General features: G+C 45.3%; 1 protein-coding gene across 2 annotated transcripts in view; it reads left to right on the top strand.

Moving 5' to 3' along the window:
* The window catches only part of PC (pyruvate carboxylase), a 2223386-nt gene that overhangs the window by 553871 nt on the left and 1645709 nt on the right, over positions 1-23806 (top strand). For both annotated transcript variants that reach the window (XM_086938550.1, XM_086938549.1), the window contains one exon: positions 15968-16133. In XM_086938550.1, coding sequence (XP_086794676.1) covers positions 15968-16133 — 166 coding nt within the window. The remainder of the gene's footprint in view (positions 1-15967; positions 16134-23806) is intronic.

The raw sequence follows: 23806 nt of genomic DNA, 5'->3' as shown, positions 1-23806 counted from the left end.
ACATTACTTTGGTTCTCATGTTCCTGATGTGTTCTTCATTCGAACCTCTGCATAACTGCCTCCTCTGGCTGCTTACCATCGAGACAGCTGTTCTAGTGTCAATAACTTCTGCCACAAGGGTGAGCGGATTGCAGGCTCAATCATCAAAGCCTTCTTACTGGCCATCTTCCCTTCTAAGTTGGTGCTTCGCACTAGAGCCTCTTTGTTACCAAAAGTATTAACACCATTATGTGGGCCAATCGGTCACCATGCTCAATTTCTAAAAAGAGGAGCAAATCCATTGGCTGGACCCAAAAAGAGCGTTGTTTTATCTTGACTGCACTTAAGAGTTCCAGGTGGACTACTAACTCTTCGTGGGGGACGTTGGATCAAAGAAAAGTCATACAGTGCTGAAGAGCACTATCTCCCGATGGGTCGTCCTCTGCATCAATATTTGCTGTGCTCTGGCCAAGAAACAGCCTCATGAAGGCTAAAGAGCTCACTCAAAAAGAGGTAAGGCTGCTTCCTTGCCGTTGCAATGCGGTATTCCAGTTCCTGACATTTGTCAGACCGCAACGTGGGCATCCCTGCACGTGTTTACCAAACGCTTCTGCCTGGACAGTCAATTCCGACGGGATGACGTTTTTTGCCGCTCTGTCCTTCAGGACTTCCTGGTCTAAACTTGTCTGCAGTCCCTCTTCCGGGGATGATATTGCTTGGATATCTATTCAAAAGTAAGGAATCTGCAGTGAGACCCCTCTGAGAGAGTCCACTGCGCTTAGGGAGCCTCTCGCAACAGAGATGGGGAAATGATACCACTCCCCCTGGGATCACAGCTTCTGGACTTTGGGCGCAGCTTTGACTCTTCTACCGGTTTGTGTCCCTGTCACCCTCCCCCTCCTCTTGCCATGCCGCGTCTCTAACCCTCCCCTCCCCTCCTCCACTCTGTCTTCTTCCCCTGCTCTTACCCCAAACTCGCCTGAATATTTCCCCTTGCCATTTTTTCCCCTACCTATATGTTCCTTTTTGTTTGTATCAACCTTACTCGCAACTGAAATTTCCATGCTCTAATAACTGTGTAACCTTTGTAAAGCTGTAACCTGCAATTTATTGTCTGATACCCATGTAAGGTGCTCTGATACCTCCGGGTCTAGCCAGCGCTATATAAAACATTTTAAATAAAATAAGATGCCTTCTGAGTCTTCAGAAGACCTACCAATCTCTCTCCAGAATCTACAATGCTTAACACTATAAAAATGATATCATTTAATACAAAGGAGTTAAACAACCTTGCTAAAAGAAGAAAGATAATGGATTACTGTAATAGACTTAAGGGAGATATTCTCTTGCATCAAGAAACTAGAAAAGGTATTTCAGAGCTTTGCAATGTACTATACAGTTGCTACTCAGACTTTGGATGCTATCCCAATACGAAAAAACATGGAGGTATCATGGTCTACTCGAAGGCGGCAAACCTCAAAGTCATTGAGAACTCGTATGATTTTGATGGTAGATGCGTAGTCTCCCAGGTATCCACAAAGACAACCAAGAACTTTTCATTGTAAACATCTCATTCTGGATCAACAAACAAATAGCTAAATGAAATCCCAAACCGGGCAAACATCATACTTGGGGGAGACTTCAATCTCCTCATGGACCAAACGCTTGACAATAGCAATATTCGACCTGGGAAGTCCCATGAGCTGAAGGATTTATGTATGTCTAATATATTGTCAGTCCTCTGGAGGTTATTTAATCCCACAGGTAGCGAGTTTACATTCCTCTCCCACTCAGGAATTGACTTCAGCTTAGCCAATAACGCCCTCATTCCATTCTGTGCCAGCCCCAAAATAGAGCTAATTATCTCAGACCATGAATGCATTTCTTTAGACATTAACTTCTCAAATTCTCAAGGAGCTGTTGACATTTGACTTCTACATTAAGTAATCATCAATGACCCAGTGTGCAGGGAAGACATTGGTATTACTATCTCAAATTGTTTGCTTAAAATTCCTCTTCATTACTCTCACCAGAAACAATCTGAGAAGCGATAAAAGCTAAAATCGGAGGCCATATCATTAGCATGTTGAATAATAATAAGAAAGCCAACAAGAGATTAAAGGTATAGGAGTCCTTAGTGAAACACCATGAACACCTCCTAATCCCAAGTCCTTCCCTTGAGATACTCTACAAACTTAAAACCCTGAAATACAATTACAACAAGCTAGTTAGCAAGAGGATACATGTCTGGTTAAACACAAAGAGCCAGTACGTTTTTGAATTCAATATGGCAGGCATATTCCTGGCTAATTACTTAAATGAGAGGGAAAATAGAGATGGATATAAAACACAATGTTTCTCTGAATACTACAAAGAACTCTACAACTTTGTCATACAACCTGAAAATGCAGATTGCAACATCTACCTCAAAAACATAAAAATCCCTAAGATAAGTGATGCTGACCAAGTCATGCTGAAGAAACCAATTGATTAAAAAAATAAATGGCAAAAGCTATGAAATCACTTAAAATAGAGAAAGCACCAAGGCCTGACCACTTCTCTACAAGTGTTTACAAAACCTTTGTACTCCAAATAGTCACTATAGGAGAGTAGGGTCTGCTTCCTATGGTCACCCCCACTTTTTGCTCTGATGCACTGGTTTCTCGACTTTAGGGTGGCTGTGGGCCTGCTAATCAGACCCACAGCCCAGCTGTTCTCTCTCTAAATTCATTCCATGTACTTTAGGTACATACCTAATTGGGTATTGGGTCACCTTTTGTGAGCCCCTGTATAGTGTACCATAGGTACCCTGGGCATTGGTGCAACCAAGGCCTACCAGGGGCTGCAGCATGTATTATGCTACCCCTGGCTGGCCATCCAAACTGACACAACTGGCTGATCACTCAGCTGGGGCAAGGTCGTGTAATCACCCCTTGATTAGGTATAGTATTCCTATACCTACCCCTATACATAGACACATATACACCTATATGTCACTGCTTTGGCAGGCTTTGACAATCCTGAAGGCATAGTGCTTGGTTTTATGTGAGATGGTGCTCCAGCATGAGCTGAGCCTGTCTGCAGCTTTCGGAACCATTTCATTATAGCTGTTCTATGATACAGCCATAATACCATATACTCTTAAGAGCATTATAATCCTCAGTTAATGCTAACTTTGGTTTGACTTTATCAAAACATATCTTGTAAGGTGTCATACGCTTTGGAATACTACCCCCTGCCATTCCTGGCAGCGGGGGTAGCATTCCACCCTTCTAGAGGGAGAAGACTGTAAACCCGGTTAAAGTTAAACAGAGCCTCAGCATCAGAAAATGGATGCTGCTGCCACAGACACGAGTCTGACCTCCGGCTGCTGAACGAAACTCCGGCAGGGGAAGCCTGGACAATCGGTTTCCTGCCTTGGGAGGTGCTATCAACTCCCCAGACAGGCTATAGTGTTTTGGGGCAGGGTGGGTTGAATGAAATGAGACACTGCCTGGGGCACACAAGGTGCTCCATGCATAGCCCGTTTCAAACCAGTTGCTGGCGCACTCCAGTCCCAGTTCTGGCGCGAAACTGGACAAAGGGAAAGGGGTGTAACCACCCCCTTCCCAGGTTCCACCCATAGGATGGACCTAGCAGGTAATCCAGTTCCTTAGATTAGTATAAAGCTAGGAGCTGTGTCTAGAGACATTTGATTATCCTGAACTAAAACGAAACTCTGGACCTTCGACATTCTACTGTAACTAGAAGACTGAAGAATCTCCCTTGTGGTCAAGGAGTGACCACCCTGTGCAAACAGGCACCATCAGTGACTTGCCGGTTTGCTTTGTCGACGCTCCCGCCGGAACCTGAAGACTTAGCGACGCAGCCTCTGGACTTCCAGACTTCTGACCCGACCCACATCCAGAGCAAAGCTGAGACCCGTGGCGGACACGAGAGACGTGGGACCGGACTACCTGCAGTACCTGCTTTTTGCTAACTGTGCAGCTTCTGAGGCGTCCCCGGAAGTTGTGCATTGGGACTTGAGAAGCCCCAACCCGAGCCGTAAGTACTCCGAAGCTCAGCCCTCGACACTCCACGAGTGCTGTGTGGGGCTGCGCCTGCATTTTTCCTCAACATGTCTTCGTGGTTGCTAGCCCGTTGGTTAGTGGCCCTCCTGAAGACGTCCTTGTGAATCCACGCTGCTTGCCTGGTTGCTCTGGGCTTGCTCTTGCTTTCCTGTAAAGGGGAAGCTCCTCAGACCTTGCTGATCTGAACAAGAAGCTGATCTTACTTCCTGCATGGGTTGCCTTTGCCAAGGCTTGTTGACTCCAATCCGGAAGTCGACACAGCCAACAGCGAGATCCTTCGTGGGACAGTCCGTATCCAGCTCCTGGTCGTCATCGACGACTCCTGGTCCACGTGGCTGCAGAGACAAGCTTCGCATCCTCACCTGATTGCGACTCGACATCGCCTGGTTCCTTCCTGGTCACTGGCTAGTGACCCAGACTCTGTCCCCTCTGCTTTCAGGTTCTTCACTGCTCCGATCCACCCTTGGATCCATCCGGACATCTTCCTCCCGGTCGCCTGCAGCATCTTTGTGCAGCACTCCATAGGATTCGATGACGAAACTCGACACGAAAGGACACCTATGCACCCGGCTTCCCTGGGTGAGGTAACTCGAGTACTCCGGTGCTCCCGTGGGTAACAACTATCCAAGTGTCCTAGTTTAACTGGGTTTTCCCGTAGTCCATCCGGAAGTGTCCGAAATCAACTACTTTGTAAACTTTATGTTCCCATTGAAAGTCTGAGAACTCGCGTGTGTGTTTAGAGACTGCACATGCATCCTGTGGGACTCCTACTGCCTAACCTTTGGTTGTTCAGTGTAGCCCCAGCGATTTCCTAGGCCTACTTGCCTTTCCTGAAGTGGTTCTTATACCACTTACTTAGTATATGGTTTGTGAGGCCCCTAGGGCAGAATTGTATTTGTGCAACTTATAGTATGCTTATTGAGGAACTTGTGCTGTATCTCGAACTCTGACCTCATAAAGAGTGCAGAGGGGTTGTGTTAGTAATAAATACATATATGTTTGATATATACCTTGTGTGGGGTCATTTTATTTGGTATTCAATGGGTTATTATTGGTAAAACAATTGGCTTCACATGCTCTCTGAAGTGTTAGCCTAAGACTGCTTTGTTCCATGCTACAACTAGGATAGCTGGTCTATAAGGTTGACTTTACAACCATCACCATCAGGGTTGTTTGGACTGATGTAGGGTGCCCACTAGAATAGTGGACATCACATATCAGGCCAACTTCTCAGTCACCCACCTAAATCCCTTTTTGATCACTACTCTTTAGCAGATAAGACACGCACAAACGTCTGAAGCCACAGTTGTAGTTATCCCAAAAGGAAATAAGGAGCATCTAGAGATAACATATTATAGGCCCATTTTGTTAACATAGACTTATTATGCAAACATCCTAGCATCAAGACTAGAAAAATTACATTCCTCAATATTTCCTCCCTCCCAAACCGGTTCCACCAAGGGGAGGTTAGCTTCTAATAACATAAGACTCTTTGGGCACGAATTGGAAAAAGCCTTCTTTTACAATCTGCATTCCTGGCCCTGGAGGCGGAAAGGCTTTCGATAAGATGTCTTGGCCCATCCTTAGGGTCTGCTTTATGCAAATTTATTCTGGGCTCTTCCTTCGAAAACATAATGTTTGTCCTATAAAAACCCATCTGCCAAAGTAAGAATAAATTGTTCACTCCAAGGAACAAACAGGGCTATCCCTGGTCTCCATTACTCTTTCTGCTTGTCATTTAGGTTTTATTTTTTATTTATAGAGTTTTATATAACGCAAACAAGACCAATTCTGGTATCTGAGTGCTGCACAGAGTAAAATAGCATAGAATGTACAAAGAGTCATATATAGGGTCACAGGGTGATATCAGAGCGCTATACAATGGAAAATAACCTGTGCAGCCTATAGCCAAGGATGAGCAAGAATTAGCCAATGTATAGTTTTTAATTGACTATAAATGTCGCACACTATTTTTAGCAGTACGTATTTGTCCATATCCAGTAGTAGTTGAGACATTTGTATAAAGGCAAATAAAGCATATGTTTAAAAGTTTAGCAAACATAACTTTCCAACTTATATTTATAGAGGAACAGATAACCAGTATATGCAACAAATCTTATATCTCTTGACTACCGCATTGTATATATTGTGAATGGGATTTTATATTCCACTTTGCTATTGGCTGGTGTTCATTAAAAGCTACATATGGTTAGGTAAAGGTGTGGTCTTAGATTAGCAAGCAGCAGTTATCCCCATTTTGTGTGAGGAAAAAATTTGAAAAAAGGTTGTATAATATTGCAAGAGACTTTGATGCTCTGTTTCTTGCTGGTATTCTTTGGGTGGTTCATGCAGTTATCAATTACTTAAATGTAAAAGCTACCAATTTTGGTCATCGTGAAGATTTCTTTCAACTTTTCAGGATTGTAGCTGAGAAGATTGTCTTCTGAAGGGTTGAAGCAAAAGGGATCTAGAAATGTTGCTGGGATTGACATGCTGATCGTTGTTACTGGACAAAGGCAGAGTTGAATAACTACTGTACAATGCTGGCAATACTTTGATCAATTTTATAGATGCCCCTCAATTTCCATTCTTGCCTATGACAGGCGAGAAAATAAGATTTGTCGCTAGACTGAGTCAATTGTGATATGAGTAGTGCTAGGAAGTTTTGTGATATAGCGCGGTCTGTAAAAGTTCGATCTAAAATTAATTAATCCTTCAAGATTTTCAAGAAACTAGATTACATTTGTATCGCTAATAACAAAGCTGATCAGAGTAATGTTGACCTGCCATAGTCACCAGCCATCCTGGTACTAGGTCCTGTAATATTGCCGAGGCTGTAGTATGGGATATGTACAGTAGTACTAAAGGTCCGCTAACTAAAGGTATCCCTATTCCTGAATTGGATGGAGCACGTTCAGTCTTAGCCCTGAAATCCGTTTTGCTCTATTAAATGGGGTAGTTCCTTTGGTAACCTCTGCTACCACTTTAACTGTTTTCTTGCCAGGGAGGTAGTTCCATTGAACTTCAAGCTGTCCCTGGATCCCAGCATACTGTTTAAATAGCTAACCCATCTACATGTGTTAAGAGTGTTCTAATGTTTCTCATTACAACAAGCAAGTATTAATAGTTGCCATATGCATAGTTTTCAACTCTTTAATTATCGTAAAGTAATCACTTAAGTGAGTAAGTTTGAGGCAAATTATTTTTCAAATCTGAACGTTCATAGCAAAAAAGTATAACCGTAACAGAAATGTTTGTAAATAATACAATATATTAGTAATCCACAATTTTATTTATAAAAAAAAGTAAAACATTAGTAAACATTACTTTCTTAGCTTCTCATCTTAATTTATATATAGCCCTGTCGGGCCTGCACCCGAGCTCAAATATCTTCACAGAATGTCAGATGTAATTAAGAAGGAATGTATCTTTCTCATTGCCTGTTACTATCTCTTTTTTCACTCCTTGCTTTCCTGCTATTTTCTGTCTGCCTTTCTCTCTTCTTCAATAAATAATACCACGTGGAGTTAGCTATATAAACACCGATGTATAAAGGGCAATTGCTTCAACCCATACTAATCCTATAACAGCTGTTTGCAAAAGTTTTCTTGTATTAAAAAAAAAAATGAATGAGTAACTACTAAGTGGAGCCAAGGCTGAAGATCATAATCGTAAAATGAGCCAATGAATAATAGAACTAATTGAACTAGCGGTTGTTGTTATTGCTTGCCTTTGAGGTGAAAAATCTGTAATGTGTCAATAATTCAAAGTAATTGAGCCTGCAGAGCCTATGATTCACAAACCAGACCATGTAAGTCTTAACACGTTTATGGTGACCGGTCAGACGTCCGAGAGGTCAAGATCTGGCTAAGTGTTTCGGTGATTTTATTTTAAAAGCTATTGATTGTGTTCATAAAAAATGTCAGCCAGAGAATGCATGGCAGTTTTTCTTTCATTAGATTGACTGGCGGTTTTCTCAGAGCCCTTGTCGCTCTGCCATTGCACCCTTTCTGCTGCTGCATCCCCTACTGTTCTCATTCTGCAGTACCTAGTAGAGCAGTCCAATACTCTCCAAAGCCAGCATGCAGCTAATCCTACCGTTCCAGTCCTGTCACTCCGCCACAGCCGTGCACCTTCTGCTATTGTTGTGATGTCGCTACAGACCGACTCCGATTTTGACCACAGTTCAAGAGTTGAATGTAGACTGTTCTGTGGTTATGGAAATCACAAATTGTGTATTCCAGAGGAATTCACTTTGTCTGCAGCCCCTCTATATCTTCTTAATACTGATGAAGTTGACAGTCTGTGTGAGGCTTTGCCAATGCACCTAGATTAAAGCTCCCTTTTTTAGGTCTCGCCTCTCAATGCGCATGCGCATTGAGTAGAGCGAGACTATAGGGCTTTAAACAGACTTTATCCAACTGGCGATTTGGTGCTGTGCCCGTGCGGATTTAGGTCAATGCGCAAGCGCATTGACCTAAAATGCGCGTGCACATCATCAAATCGCCGTCTGTTCCCTTAGCCGCACTCCTCCCACACCTTTGAAGTGAAGCTTAGCTTCACTTCAAAGGCCCCTGCTGCTTCACACCCTCATCGCCGCTCCGCCCCCTCCCCTGCCCGCCTTGTCGCATTTCCCCTCCCCCCTCCTGTTTTAAACTCTTAACACGTTGCATTCTGGAACTTTTATTTCCGCATTCCCATCAGAGACCCTCGGATCACAAAAAGCAGAATGTCTTTGGCCATCATCTTGATCGGTATATTGACAAAGGTGGCACGGGGCGGAGCTACCTACTCATATGCATTTATACAACTAACAGCGACGGCACAAAACGTATTGTTTTCTAATGCTTTTAATATGTCCTAGCATCTTCCTTAGTGGAACTCGTTTTTATGAATGTCTTAAAGATGAAAGACTAAATTCCTGAGATCCGAAACTGTGACCTGCAGAGTTACGCATTGCTGAGCACTGGCCCTGGCTCTTTAACCCACTGAGCTGAGTAACTGGCCAAAAATCGTCTCCCGCGAGAGATGCCCAGTGTCCTCGCGTGCAGGCTTTGGCCAGTTTCAAAACGAGAGGTTTTTTCCTCAACATTTCAGGCGAAGGCGCTGCATCGCCATAATGTGTCAAACTTGGAAGGAGAAAGGGAGAGGCGGGGCTCTTTGAAGGTGCTTGTTTGAGCTCAGCCTGTTTATATGAACAATAGCGTTGCTAACACTGCCGCCTGCTCGCCCGAGGCAGAGAGAGGAGCATACAGGCGCCGCGCTTGTCCAGAGGAGGCGGAGAGCGAGGCCCACTGCCTGCATGCGCCATCCGTGAAACGTGGACTTTGGTCGCGGCTTCCCACTCCAACACATCGTGTGATTCTGAGCAAATCATTTCCTATTGTGCACTAATCTGGTAGCGTATGTGCCACAGATGTTTAAGAAGGTAGCATTTGGGGTCATTGCTGGGTGAGGTGGTTGTCACATTGCATGCATGAGTGAGTGCTGCAGATCAGGTGCAGAGCGTAGTGTACAGCATCAGACGCCAGTAGCGTCATTGTCGTCATATAAACATATGCAAGGACGGGTACCGAGGGCTGGGTATAGCTCATCGCTTTATTGGCTTGCTGTCTGCAAGATAGCACAGCGAGTTGAATACTCCCTGCTGGCAAATATAGTCATCTGAAAGTCGCCATTTAAAATCCTGGCAATGCCGACCGAGCCGGTCATCCTACTGAGGTTGGTAAAGTGAGTGGTAAAAGCAACATCTGTTGTTTTACAATGCTTATTTTATTGATGCATTATTAGGGTGCTTTCAAACACCAGGTCTCGTATGAAAGGCTCTCTCTATATGTGCAACATTATAGACATACATGTTTATTACTGCAGGTTCCTAAGTAATGCGGTGCAGTTTTACATATGGGTGTGTGGGTCTCTATAGGTGGCACAGGCTGATGGGTGCTATGGCGACATCTCTTTTCCCTCGCGTCGTCACTGTCACTGCCGTCTCTCTTACCTTCTCCCATGCCTCTCTCACTCCCAGCCCTTAGACCTTCTCCCTACCCCCCCCTCTCTCTCTCTCTGTACCCTTTCTTTTTATGGCCCCTCTCAACGCTCTGCTATGTTATCTCCATCCCTCAACTCTCTCACAGCATCACTCGGCACAACCACAGCATCACTCGGCGCAACCACAGCATCACTCGGCGCAACCACAGCATCACTCGGCGCAACCACAGCATCACTCGGCGCAACCACAGCATCACTCGGCGCAACCACAGCATCACTCGGCGCAACCACAGCATCACTCGGCGCAACCACAGCATCACTCGGCGCAACCACAGCATCACTCGGCGCAACCACAGCATCACTCGGCGCAACCACAGCATCACTCGGCGCAACCACAGCATCACTCGGCGCAACCACAGCATCACTCGGCGCAACCACAGCATCACTCGGCGCAACCACAGCATCACTCGGCGCAACCACAGCATCACTCGGCGCAACCACAGCATCACTCGGCGCAACCACAGCATCACTCGGCGCAACCACAGCATCACTCGGCGCAACCACAGCATCACTCGGCGCAACCACAGCATCACTCGGCGCAACCACAGCATCACTCGGCGCAACCACAGCATCACTCGGCGCAACCACAGCATCACTCGGCGCAACCACAGCATCACTGGTTCAAATATGTTCTCTCAATGTTTCAAGCTTTATTACAAATGTCAAAAAAGATGTTAATATTTCACTTCTGTTCTTGGACTTTCGTCACAATAAAATACACTGAACATAATCTTCACTAAAGGTATTTACAAAAGTTTAAGCTATTGCCATTATAAATTACAATCACTTTTATTTAAGTATTAATTAATTTAAAAAGTTAAAAACCATTGTTATTTGTAATCTCAATACATCTAAGTCACGTAAATACAAAACATGTTGCATTACAAATGCTATAGGTGTCACATTTGCGAAAGTTATAACTATTGGCATTGTAAATGACAAAGCTATTAATTTAGCTATTTAAAAAAAAAACATAAATAAAAAAAATGTCATTTATAAGACCAATAGCTCAAACTTTCCTAATGCGAGACCTATTGCATTTCCAATGCTTGGTGCAGTTATTTGCTGCCCTCTCACATTTGGAGATCTATACCCAAGTCTAATGCAGTTACATTGACGTTCTGTAAGCCTACCCTTGAGTTATTGCATATCTCTGCACTCCCCTCTTCAATCTGTGATTCTTTGGCATTTTTGTGGTGTGTTTTGAAAGTATTTCCTTTCCCATACCTACTTACTAGTAGTTGCACTGGAGGTGGCACAGGCAATGGGGAGAGGCCTAACTATACTTGCTGAGAGGCTGCAATGCCAGACTCCTGTCTGTTGGAGTTTCCAAAGCAGCTCTCTTTCGTAAAAGCCTTCCATCTAAAGTGGAACTCGGGACTGCTGTATGCCTTCTTTCTACTACGTCCTCTAACCTGAATTCTGAAGAAAATTAGGAAGGATTTGGACCACATCATCCTAGGTAGCACCGAATTGAGCTAGCAGAGTGTGTTACCTAGAACTCTTGGGCATGATGACCTATCCTCTGAAGAAGCAACTTCGGGAGTATCTCCTGTTGCAGCAGCAGGGTGGGGCCTGAATACTGCATCCCCGTACTGCGAGTTGGCCTGCACCCAGAAGTTCGCATCATCAAAGCACTACTGCTTTGACAGTCAGGTCTGTTGAGAGGGGCATGTAGCCCACTCAGTCCAGCAGGACTTTTTAGTCTGAGCCAGTTCAGACCCACCGCCTTGGGAAGTACCGCTGTGATATTTAGTCACAAGGTGAGGAATCTGCGTTTAAGTATCCTTCAGAAGAACAAAGTGCTTACCTTTGGTAACTATCAATCTGTGTATGCTCCCTCTATCTAACCACCGCTTCCTGACAGACACTCCCACCTCCCCCTTCTGTAAACCGGACTCTTTTTTTTTTCCTCTACAAAATATCCCAAACTAGAGATCTGCACACTAATAATACCACTTTGCCGATGGGCTCTGCGTCTGAGTGTGTGTAAAACTTAAAGAGCAACTGATGTCAGAGTTCCCGGGTACCGCTTATATGTGGCTCTGCCTAGCATTTCTGGTGGGGCACAATGTTGGCTCATAGCTGCATGACTCCACCTAGGGGCATGCAGGAGAATTGCTCTAAAAGTTTCTAGATCCAGTCTGATGTCTGGAGATTATTTACAAGATGCGGAATCCACGATTAAAGTATCCACTAGAAAGATAAATTATCGAAGGTAAGAAACGTGTTTGTTAACTTTATGGAGGCACTGTTACTCTGTTCCCCAGAACTCTGCTACGCCGTGTCTCTGATTAAAGAGCAGCCCAACAATGCAATGGTTTTTACCAGGGGAACTGGTGCATACTTGTGCAGGAGATATGAACCTGTTCTTGTGCAATACTGGTCACACACAGTTCGAGAAAAATGTTCACCTCCGTGTATGACAGTGCTTTATTTGTCAAATGAGTGCCAGTGCCCAATGCTCTGCTGAAAAGTCCTAAGCTGACGCGTAGTCTTGAATTCACCCTAGGACTCTTTTTTTTAATTTTTATTTTTTATCCACTGCCAGACACTTCCTGCCCCTATATCTCATTCCTGTGGGTTCCTGCTTTCTCCCTTTGTGATGGTTTTGGGTCTGCCTCTTGCTCCTTCTTTCACCTTTGTATGTTTTGCCCACTTGCTGAAATGTATGAAGAGGAAAGATATGCACTGGTTGCCCAAAATGAGTGCAGATGGCCACCGCCAGCAACTACTGGCTCAAATTAAGAATAAAGATACTGAAAGTTCTGAAACCGGAGAATCTACAGACTAATTTATTTCACCAACAAGAGAACGTCATTCTTTTTGATTTCCCTTCGGTTTTCTTGCTTTTGCTACCTTACAATGAGAAAAATATTATTCTACACAATAATGGGATATTTTTCGCTGACAACTTGATTTGTTTTATACACAATAAATATGTTCTTGTGCCCGTTGATCCCTAGCATTTGGGACGTGTTTGGCTGGTTCCCTAATGCAAGTGATGTGTGATCTTCTATCACGGTTCCCTACAAACCAGTTTCTGTGGAGCTATGCATCTAAGATTTGGTTCGCCTGAAAAAAACAAATTGGCATATCTTTATCTCTGCTTGTGGAAGCGATTTTCTATTCCCTAGAGGTGCCTGTGCTGGTTTATGGCTAGATCCACGGTCATAGCTTTTGCCTAACTGTTGTCATTTTTTCTCTGCTTCGGGGTACCTCCTGTCTTTGACATCTCAATTTGGGCATGAGGGACTAATGATGTAATTAATGTTGAAGTTTTAGACACTTAATGTTCACAAACAATGGTCATAGTGCAAAGCCGCACAGGCACTGCACCTCTGACCCACTCTGCAGAGGTCAAAGGTCGAAACTGTGTATCCCTGAGTAAGAACCGTTGAAAGTGGGGGAAATGTCGTAGGGGTTGTGTTTTCATGGACTGTGGTGCCATGCCAGATAGATTGGGTATGTTGTTGAAAGGGGCCCAGGGAGGTGTTATTTAAGAGAGGGCTGCTGCGCAGAGAATCCTCACCCACAAGGACTCCTTGACCGGGTGGATTGGGAGTTGAGAATCAGTGGAGTGAAATGGGTGGTGCCTGATGGGCAGAGCTACCTTCCACAAGACACACCTACACGTTATGCTTGTTTGAGATGTGTGCATCCAACTGATCCTTCTCCATTGAGGCTCAGCAGGACTGGTTTGTCAGGCAGCTCAACGTTCCTCCGGTGGGCTGGTGGCCGGCCGGTCCTGATCAGGGGCTGGTCTTTACTTTCTATGCGGTGCTTTGGAGGTCAGCTGGGATTGCAGACTCAAAAGGATCCAGGAGAAGGTTCCCGGACTGTGTCGCTGCACGAATGGGAGTACTGGCACTTTGCAGGGTTCACATTCTGGAAGCGTTGTTTGGTCCTCACTTGTCCTTCAGTGAATTCAGAGTTCTGATGGAGGGGTGCTATACTTAAACTCTTCTAGTAGATTTGACAACTGGTTCAGTGCCATATCAGAGAAGCGTCGTTCACATTTTGTGTCCTTGGTTACACTGCAAGGAGCATTTTCGTTGGGGTGGTACTTGCGCTTTTTTGAAGCGAGTTCGATTGGCTGGTTGGTTGGCATATTTCTTTTTTTAAGCCATCAGGGAAATTAATCTTTATTAATTCATGAATGCTCCCCTCAATAACTGCCTCAGGGATGGTTTTGCACACACGTTGTTGGCTTTGGAGTCGTGTGCTGCCAAAACTGCAGGAATAAATATTGTATAATTTAAGTATTTTACCAAATATCATACAGTCATGGTCAGGGCCGGAGTGGGAACTCAAAGCAGCCATGGCAAATGTTGTCAGACCGGCCCCCCTATGGTGCATAGCAAGGGAGCCTGACCACTACAAAAGGGGTTTGGGGTATGTTCTCTAACAAAGAAAATTTGGAAAAAGATCATGTATTCTACAACACATTTGTCCCTATATATTTCCATTGTCTTTGCTTTTGAAGCATAGTAAATAGTGACCTTACTGTGCACCAGGATGCGACAATTTCTGTTGGGGCTCTTCAATACTTTCCTCAGTATCCTATTCCAACAGTGCCTCTCATCAGCCCCTCTGTCACATGAATTTAATTTGTTTTATAGCACCTCTCATACCAGTATAGGATGTTGGAGCACATTAGATCACACACATTTGCAGAGACAATAAATTATACATGTGTAGATCAGTGGAAAGAAAATGTTACATAAGGCAAACGTGACTACACGGTGTACGATTCACATGTCATCCATACAGGTAGGCTCTTTTTTAAGAATGCCTTCTCTGGAGAATCACAACTCATGATTCCGAACATAACACAGTGGTTAGGGTTGATTTTAATAATAAGAATTTATTTCTGATCAAACAAACCATTCTTGGCAACATCAGAAAAAGGACACTGAAAAAAACATATCTTTCTAACATATACCATGCAGCTTGCTTGCAGCTCTTTGGTGGCAGTTCATAGCTCACTGTGCTAGATTACGATTGTAACTTAGAAACTGCACAGTAGCAAAATAATCTGTGACAAAAGCAGTAAACTACTGAGCGATTCACATCATGTCTTTGATATGCATGGGACACGTCCTTTGCAGCAGACACATTAACCTTCTGCGCAACCTTAGAGTCAAAACTGACACCAAACAACTGCAATCTCTCTCCTGCAGGTACTTTAACCACCAGAGTTAATTTTGCACTATTATTGTTTCCCAAAAACTGCTGAATAAATTAAACTTGGCTGCACTGCTACTTACTTGGCCCCCACTAACAAAACGGCCCCCCTCCCGTACCTCACCATACGTGCTACGTGGGGAAACTCCAGAGGCCCGGTACGGCCAGTCCGGCCTTGGTCATAGTGGGGAGGAAACAAAAGCGTAGTTACAGGGCACTCCGGCGGACCCTCACCCCTGGAGTGCTGTTTGAAAGACTAGACTCCAAGCCGTGATACAATGTCTCCATACAAAGCACCCCATAGCCAATCTAGAGGTATTGCGACCTTGAGACCGAATATGTTGGGTGCTTTTGGTACCTCCCTAGCTGGAGACAGCTTATGAATGATGACATCCTGTTGGTCTTTGGAGGTTCTAGACTACAGTGTGAAAAAGACCAACCTGGGTTTTTTCCAGGTGAAAAAAGCGTAAAACACTTCAAGGACAGCTGCGTTTAGAGCTGTGGACTTTCGTCCTCACAGATTATATTAATTTAGACTGGAAGCTTTCCTCAGCTAAGTCAAATTGTATTTGAACAAGAGTCGCAAAGCAATACAACATTGATAACTTAGTCAGATTTTTTTTAGCATATATAAACCGTTTTCTTTAAAATAATGTTTCTATTTTGCCATTGTTTGCCCTCAGGAGAATGAGGTGGACGCTGTCCATCCTGGGTATGGATTCCTGTCGGAGCGAGCAGACTTTGCCCAGGCCTGCAATGATGCAGGGGTTCGATTCATTGGACCCACCCCGGACGTCGTGCGCAAGATGGGGGACAAGGTGGAGGCGCGAGCAATTGCCATTGAAGCAGGTAGGTTTTCTTTCTAGGGGGTTCCACGCTTATAGGAAATGTGATAGTTTGGGCCTTAACTACTTCGATTGGGTTTCACTCTTACTCCACACACGAACATGACATGACTTTACAGCAAGGTGTTGTAAGAGGTATGTTTACTGAGGCTGGGAGCTTATCTTGAGATAAACTTCATGATGCAAGCAGTTTCATACTCGTGATTTTTTTAAATCCATACTAATATTATAAAGAGAGAGACCAAACCTTTGATGTGGGTAAGCCTCGGAACCACAGCGCCAATCGGAACACCCAATACAACATTGCAAAAGACAGTATCAGCAGATGGACATAGGCTATACAGCAGCCCACCATATACATTAGAAGGGGAAAAGAACGTTAGGGGCAAAGTAGTCCGTTGTGGGCGTATGCGTTGTGCTGGAAAGCGATGGGCGTGTGCATAGAGCGATGGGCGCAGCATTCGGCAAAAGCCTACTGGATTATACAGCTTGCGAGAAGCGTTCTGGGTGGGACTAGCGTTCCAATACGAGTGGGGTCGCATTTAGCATTGTTGTGGGCATTGATGCGATGTGGGGCGTGTAAGTGGCGTTGGCTGGAGCGGACAAACACGCCTGCGGCTGGAGCGGACACCGTTTGCATGTTACAGTGGCGTCAGGTGGAGCGGAGAAACATGTTCGCGGCTGGAGCGGAAACAGACGATCCCATATTGCATGAAGGACAACAAACCATACAGCACCCGCTCACCTTCAGCGCAATCCGAAACACGGCTTTGGAGCGGACGCATTCAACTACGGTTGCTGAGGCAGGTGCTGGGGCGATTCAGCGTAGCAGCGGCTCAAAAACACATTCCACAGACTGCTGTTTCACACACGCACAGCATCGCGGGGCCGCTGCCGGGCACTCTCAGACCAAGGGACTCAACAGCAGCCACACGCGCTAAACGTTGGCGCTGCAGAGGCACATATTACCTTGTCGCTTCCGGCCACTGGCTGCACAAGCGGAGGCACATGTTCGACTTCAATGGACACCTACTGTTACAGTCTATGCACAGCTCAACTGGACAGGTAAAATACAACCTCCTTTATAATTGCTAAACATCCCCGGACAACGTCGGGACGGGCTACTAGTGTTATTATAAAGAGAAGGGTGCTATAGAAAGTGTTGGGTATTGTACATTGCCAGAGAAGACTCGAAACCCATTCAGACAGTCTTAGTTTTGGATCATGTTTTCATAATATCAGGAGGGTGTTTGCACGCTACTGCCTTCATTAATGGCAAATCCTTTTTGTGACGGTGTTTGAGATTTTTTTCGGTAATTTAGAGAACTGCTATAACTTTTTTTGTCTAGTCACCCGTGGCATCATAGGTTGTTTTTTAAAATTATTATTATTAGCTTTGTATCCATGTATGTGAGAGTATAAAGCATTTCCTCAGAAAACTTAATGGCAAAAACGTGGAAAAGTGGTTTTACAGGCAGTAGAATTGTTGCACACAATGGTGAAGAGCTTGATGTGAGAAGTTGACCTGATATGTGATGTCCACTATTCTAGTTGGCACCCTGTATCAGTCCAAACAACCCTTATGATGATGGTTGTAAAGTCAACCTTATAGACCAGCTATCCTAGTGGTAGCATGGACAAAGTAGTCTTAGGCTAATACTTCAGAGAGCACGTGAAGCCAATTGTTTTACCAAGAATAACACCTTGAATACCAAATGAAAGGACACCACAAAAGGTATATATCAAAGATATATTTATTTATTACTAACACAACCCCTCTGCACTCTTTATGAGGTCAGAGTTCGAGATAAAGCACAAGTTACTCAATAAGCATACTAGAAGTTGCACAAATACAATTCTGCTCTAGGGGCCTCACAAACCATATACTAAGTAAGTGGTATAAGAACCACTTCAGGAAAAGTGAATAGGCCTAGGGACTAGGGAATCGCTGGGGCTACACTGAACAACCACAGGTTAGGAAGTAGGAGTCCCACAGGATGCGTGTGCAGTGTCTAAACACACACGCGGGTTCTCATAGACTTTCAATGGGAACGTAAAGTTTACAAAGTAGTTTATTTCAGGCACTTTCGGATGGACTACTGGAAAACCCAGTTAGACTAGGACACTTGGATAGTTATTACCCACGGGAGTACCGGAGTACTCTAGTTACATCACCCAGCGAAGCCGGGTGCATAGGTGTTCTTTCGTGTCAGGTTTCGTCGTCAAATCCTATGGAGAGCTGCACAAAGATGCTGCAGGCGACCAGGAGGAAGATGTCCAGTTGGATCCAAGGGTGGATCGGAGCAGTGAAGAACCTGAAAGCAGAGGGGACAGTCTGGGTCACTAGCCAGTGACCAGGAAGGAACCAGGCGATGTCGAGCTGCAACCAGGTGAAGAGGTGAAGCTTGTCTCTGCAGCCACGTGGACCAGGAGGTGTCAACGATGACCAGGAGCTGGATACGGACTGTCCCACGAAGGGTCTCGCTGTTGGCGGTGTCGGCTTCCGGATTGGAGTCAACAAGCCTTGGCAAAGGCAACCCACGCAGGAAGGGAAGATTGGCTTCTGTTCAGACCAGCAAGGTTTGGGGAGCTTCCCCTTTACAGGAAAGCAGGAGCAAGCCCGGAGCAACCAGGCAAGCGGTGTTGATTCAAAAGGATGTCTTCAGGAGGGCTACTAGCCAACGGGCTAGCAACCGCGAAGACGCGTCTAGGAGAAATGCAGGCGCAGGCCCCACGCGGCACTCGTGGAGTGTAGAGGGCTGAGCTTCGGTGCACTTACGGCTCGGGGTTGGGGCTTCTCAAGTCCCAATGCACAACTTCGAGGACGCCTCAGAATCTGCACAGTTAGCAAAAAGCAGGTACTGCAGGTAGTCCGCTCCCACGTCTCATGTCTGCCACGGGTCTCAGCTTTGCTGTGGATGTGGGTCGGAGTCAGAGAAGTCTGGAAGTCCAGAGGCTGCATCGCTAAGTCTTCAGGTTCCGGCGGGAGCGTCGACAAAGCAAACCGTCAAGTCTCTGATGGTGCCTGTTTGCACAGGGTGGTCACTTCTTGACCACAAAGGAGATTCTTCAGTCTTCTAGTTACAGTAGAATGTCGAAGGTCCAGAATTTCGTTTCAGAGCTTCAGTTCAGGATAATCTAATGTCTCTAGACACAGCTCCTAGCTTTATACTAATCTAAGGGGCTGGACTACCTGCTAGGTCCCTCCTATGGGTGGAACCTGGTGGTTACACCCCTTTCCCTTTGTCCAGTTTTCCGCCAGAGCTGGGGCTGGAGTGCCCCAGCAACTGGTTTGAACCGGGCTATGCATGGAGCTATCTTTGTGTGCCCCAGGCAATGTCTCATTTCATTCAACCCGCCCTGCCCCAATACACTAAAGCCTGTCTGGGGAGGTGCTAGCACCTCCCAAGGTAGGAAACCTATTGTCCAGGCCTCCCCTGCCGGAGTTTCGTCCAGCAGCAGGAGGTCATACTCGTGTCTGTGGCAACAGCATCCATTTTGTGATGCTGAGGCTGTTTAACTTTAACCGGGTAAAGATACAACTACATGTCTTCTCCCTCAAAAAGGGTGGAAAGCTACCCCCGCCGCAAGGACTGGCGGGGGGGGGGGGGTAGTATTCCAAAGCATACGACACCTTACATGACATGTTTTGATAAAGCCAAACCAAAGTTAGCATTAACTGCGAGGATTATAATGCACTTAAGAGTATATGGTATGGCTATATCATAGAACAGCTATAAGGACATGGTTCCGAAAGCTGCAGACAGGCTCAGCTCCTGCTAGAGCTCCATCTCACATAAAACCAAGCACTCTGCCTTCAAGATTGTCAAGGCCTGCCATAGGAGTGATTTATAGGTATATATGTGTCTATATGCAATGGTAGGTATAGGGATACTATACCTAAGCAAGGGGTGATTACACGACCTTGTCCCAGCTGAGTGATCAGCCAGTTGTGTCAATTTGGATGGCCAGCCAGGGATGGCATAATACCTGCTGCAGCCCCTGGTAGGCCTTGGATGCACCTATGCCCTGGGTACCTATGGTACACTATACGGGGGCTCGTAAGGTGACACAATATCCAATTGGAGATGTACCTAAAGTACATGGAGTCCATTTTACAGTGAGAGCAGATAACCTGGGGCCCTGATTAGCAGGATCCCAGGCCAACTAAGTCGAAAACCTGCTCAACACTAGGCAAAAAGTTGGGGTAACCATATAGTCAGATATCCACCTTCCTACACTTGATGAGGACCGAAGTTTGCTTGGAAGCCTGCTCCATTGGAGGCTTGCATTAACTGAAATATGGAGTGCGGTGTGGCCTGAGAACTGAGATGAGGTGGATGTGAGCCTAGTAAATCACTCATATGTGCACATTCAATGGTGTTTTAGGGACATTTAGGATGGAGGGGCTCCTTGCGTTGCTTTGTAGGCAATAATGAGTTATTTGAAGGGTGTACTTTTTTGGTAGCCAGCCAACTTTGTAGCAATAGGGAGACGTTGATGTGTAGATCATGTTGAAACGTGCTCTAGTGCTAATGTTGACTCATGTACTGATACCATCATTTTAAGAACAAACTGTTTTAGGAGCTTATGGATATTTAGTAGTCACGTTTTGAGAGCCCAGCGTGATCCAGGGTGGGAGGACTAGAGGCCATAGGTGTGAAGGTTTGCGGTGATAGTGGGCTAGGAGAGATACTAGTTATGCCATTTAAGATGTCAAAGGATGTATGCACTGACTCCAAATATTGTGTAGTTACTGGGGGTAAATGTGTAGGACTGTTCCTTTAGTGGTAGATGTTTAATTATCAGTAAGAGTTTGAATCTGAACTATCAATCTGAGTGGAAGGTGCTATAGTAGGAGTACATTGGAGCCCTGTGCCCTGCCGTACAAATCTCTAGGGTAAGCATCTTGAATGACTCAATCAGCAGCAGCTCCTCCATCAAGGCAGAGGAGCGTCCCCCCACTGCTCTTTCAGCAGTGCACACAGGAAAAATAAAATGTTAGTAGAACAAGTTTATTAGAATTTTATTTATTGAGCCGAGTCTTTGAGGCGAACCATCCTGACAGTCAGCAACAGGAAGGAGCAAAGGTGGGCACCAAGTGCTCATGTGGGTTAGGCTGTCTGTCTCAGCCCGGGCAAAGCGACATGCACACTTAGCATTTTTCTGGCCCGAGCTGCGTTGTACTGTCCGGTGGGGAAGAGACACAGACTCCCAGTCCTTGTCTGAGTGCCAAACCAGGTGGCTCAGACCTATCCTGCTGCTGCTCTCATGCTGGTAAACCACTGAGGCAGTGGCCAGAAAGTAAGTAATATTTATTTTTCCCTATTTTTCTCCCCTGTGCTGACCCTGATAGTAGAGCCATCTATGACTGAATAAAATGCCAACAAAGCACTGAGGAGAATCAAGAGATGTTTGAGTTAAGTGTGAAAATGTGGAAGCAACATTTTAGTACAAATATTAATTGTTTCTAAAGAGACACGTTTTTTGTTTGCATGTCTTCAAGGCACAACAGAGAAGATGGGACACTGGGTAGCTTCTTTAAGAAAACCTATCTGATCAAGAAATCTAGCTGCATATTCCTTACCTTTGAAATTGCAGGCATCAGGCTGGATCCATGAGATTTCTGAGAGCTGTACTCTTGTGCTCGGATAGGTGGCTTAAGTCAACTCCACATGACGTAGGCATCAGGTAGTCTATAAAGGCACCACTACGGCACTCTGACGTCCGTTCTTTTGTTTCCACGCCAGCCAGTGTAGATTCATGAAAGAGAGCCCCCTTTTGCTTTTTGACAGACTTTTAATTTTTGCTGACTCCTTTAGGTATGCTCGCTATGTCTAGTAAGAAAGCCTTGGGGTTCAAGCCGTGTGGCGCCTGTCACTGCACCATGTTGATCACTGACCCCCATTTGGTGCTTCTCTGGTGCCTGGAGCGCGACCACGACAGTCATGCTCCGATTGCCAGGCCATAGCACCAAAGGCTTTGAGGGAGTGGTCCCTAATGCTGATCGTGGTCTGGCGCCGCGGTGGTCGCCTCGTCGATCTCTCTCCTGGTCGAGGGTAAGGTCTGAGCATCGCTCCGGGGTTTCGAAGTCTTCTTCCTTGAGGTCCTTGCGGTTTGGTAAGAAGCACCATAAAAAGCACCAGAAGTCTAAGTGTGCTTCGCCCCGTCAGTCGCGCGACTAGGTGGAGGAGCCTTCACGTCCACGGCCCCACTCCACGGAGCAGGTGCCTTGGTCGGCTCTGCGATTTCCCCCGTTTCTGGGACCTAGAGCAACCTGGCAGTGGGCGTGGCCAAACATGTCCTGCTGGTATTTGTGGTGCACTCCGTGCTACTTCAGTGAGTTGCCTGCTGTAAACATTAAAAATAAAAGATCATACCATCCCAGTGGATCGAGGCGCTTGAAAAATGTTCAATAAAACAGCTTGATTTCTTTCAAAAACGGCACCCATGCCTTACGCAAATCCGCCGGTTGACGGACCTGCAGGGATTCAACATCGGGACTCTCTCTGCGGCTCAGGCAAGCCGCTACTTACAAGTCTCAGAAGTTTGCCTGTTGTAGAGAGAGTGTTTGGCCACGCCCACAAGGTGTTTGGAGTGATTAAGGTGCCGCCAAACTGCTCTGCTGCCACATTCAAGTCCACAGCCCCTTAGGAAGCAGTAACGAAACGCGTCGGGAATAGACTTTGCAATTTGAGGACCGGACATGTTCATGCTGTGGCTGCTTTCAATAAACAAATTTGGCGAATAACTACCTGTGGAGTGACTCTCTCTACAACAGGCGAATTTCTGAGACATATATATATATATATATATATATGTATGTATGTATGTATGTGTGTATATATATATATATATATATATATATGTATATATGTATATATGTATATATATGTATATATATATATATGTGTATATATATATATATATATATATATATATATATATTTATATATATATATATTTATATATATATTATTACCTACTGGCGGTCGCCAGTAGGTAGTTATAGTTAGGATTTTTTTCAATGTTAAATCTCAAAATTCTATTTGGAATAACTTTGGCTTTGGTTGACGAATCTGCCTGAAAATTTCCTCAAAATGGCCTCGCGGCGCCCCAATCCTTCCCTGAAAGTTTGGGGGGGGATTGTCAAGCGGGGGCCGAGATAAAAGGGGGGTCCCAAAACGCGTTTTCTCCATGTTAATTTCCATAGGGTGGTCGATTTCACTTTTAGCCCGAACGGCTGAATGGATTTACACCAAACTTGGCAAAATTGTAGGGACTGGTAGCCCAATGTGCCTTTGCTATGTCTCAAGATATGTGCTCCAGTGGATTTTGAGTAATTTAGGTTCCAAAAAATATATATATCTATAGGCGCGCACCGGGGAGCGCACCAGGCGCGACACGCGACTTGCGCGCAGAAAGCTGATTGGCTCTTGGGTGTCTGTAAACATTCTAAACAGTCTGGAGCGGCCGCCATCTTGTCTCGGTAAAATTGAGACACAAGAGGTGGCAAAAACAAAGGGGGAATTGACCAAAAGGGGGCAGGGTAGACCCCCTCCTGACCCCCTAGGTTTAATGTGGGGGCTAAAATAGGGTCCTGCGGGGCATTTTAAAAAAATATTTTTTTTCGATTTGTGCGGGGGGAGCGCCCGGTACGCTCACCGGGAAGCGCAC

The sequence above is a fragment of the Lissotriton vulgaris genome, chromosome 9 (genome assembly GCF_964263255.1).
Source record: "Lissotriton vulgaris chromosome 9, aLisVul1.2, whole genome shotgun sequence".
NCBI classification, from domain to species: Eukaryota; Metazoa; Chordata; class Amphibia; order Caudata; family Salamandridae; genus Lissotriton; species Lissotriton vulgaris.
This window is presented reverse-complemented; position numbering and strand designations above follow the sequence as displayed.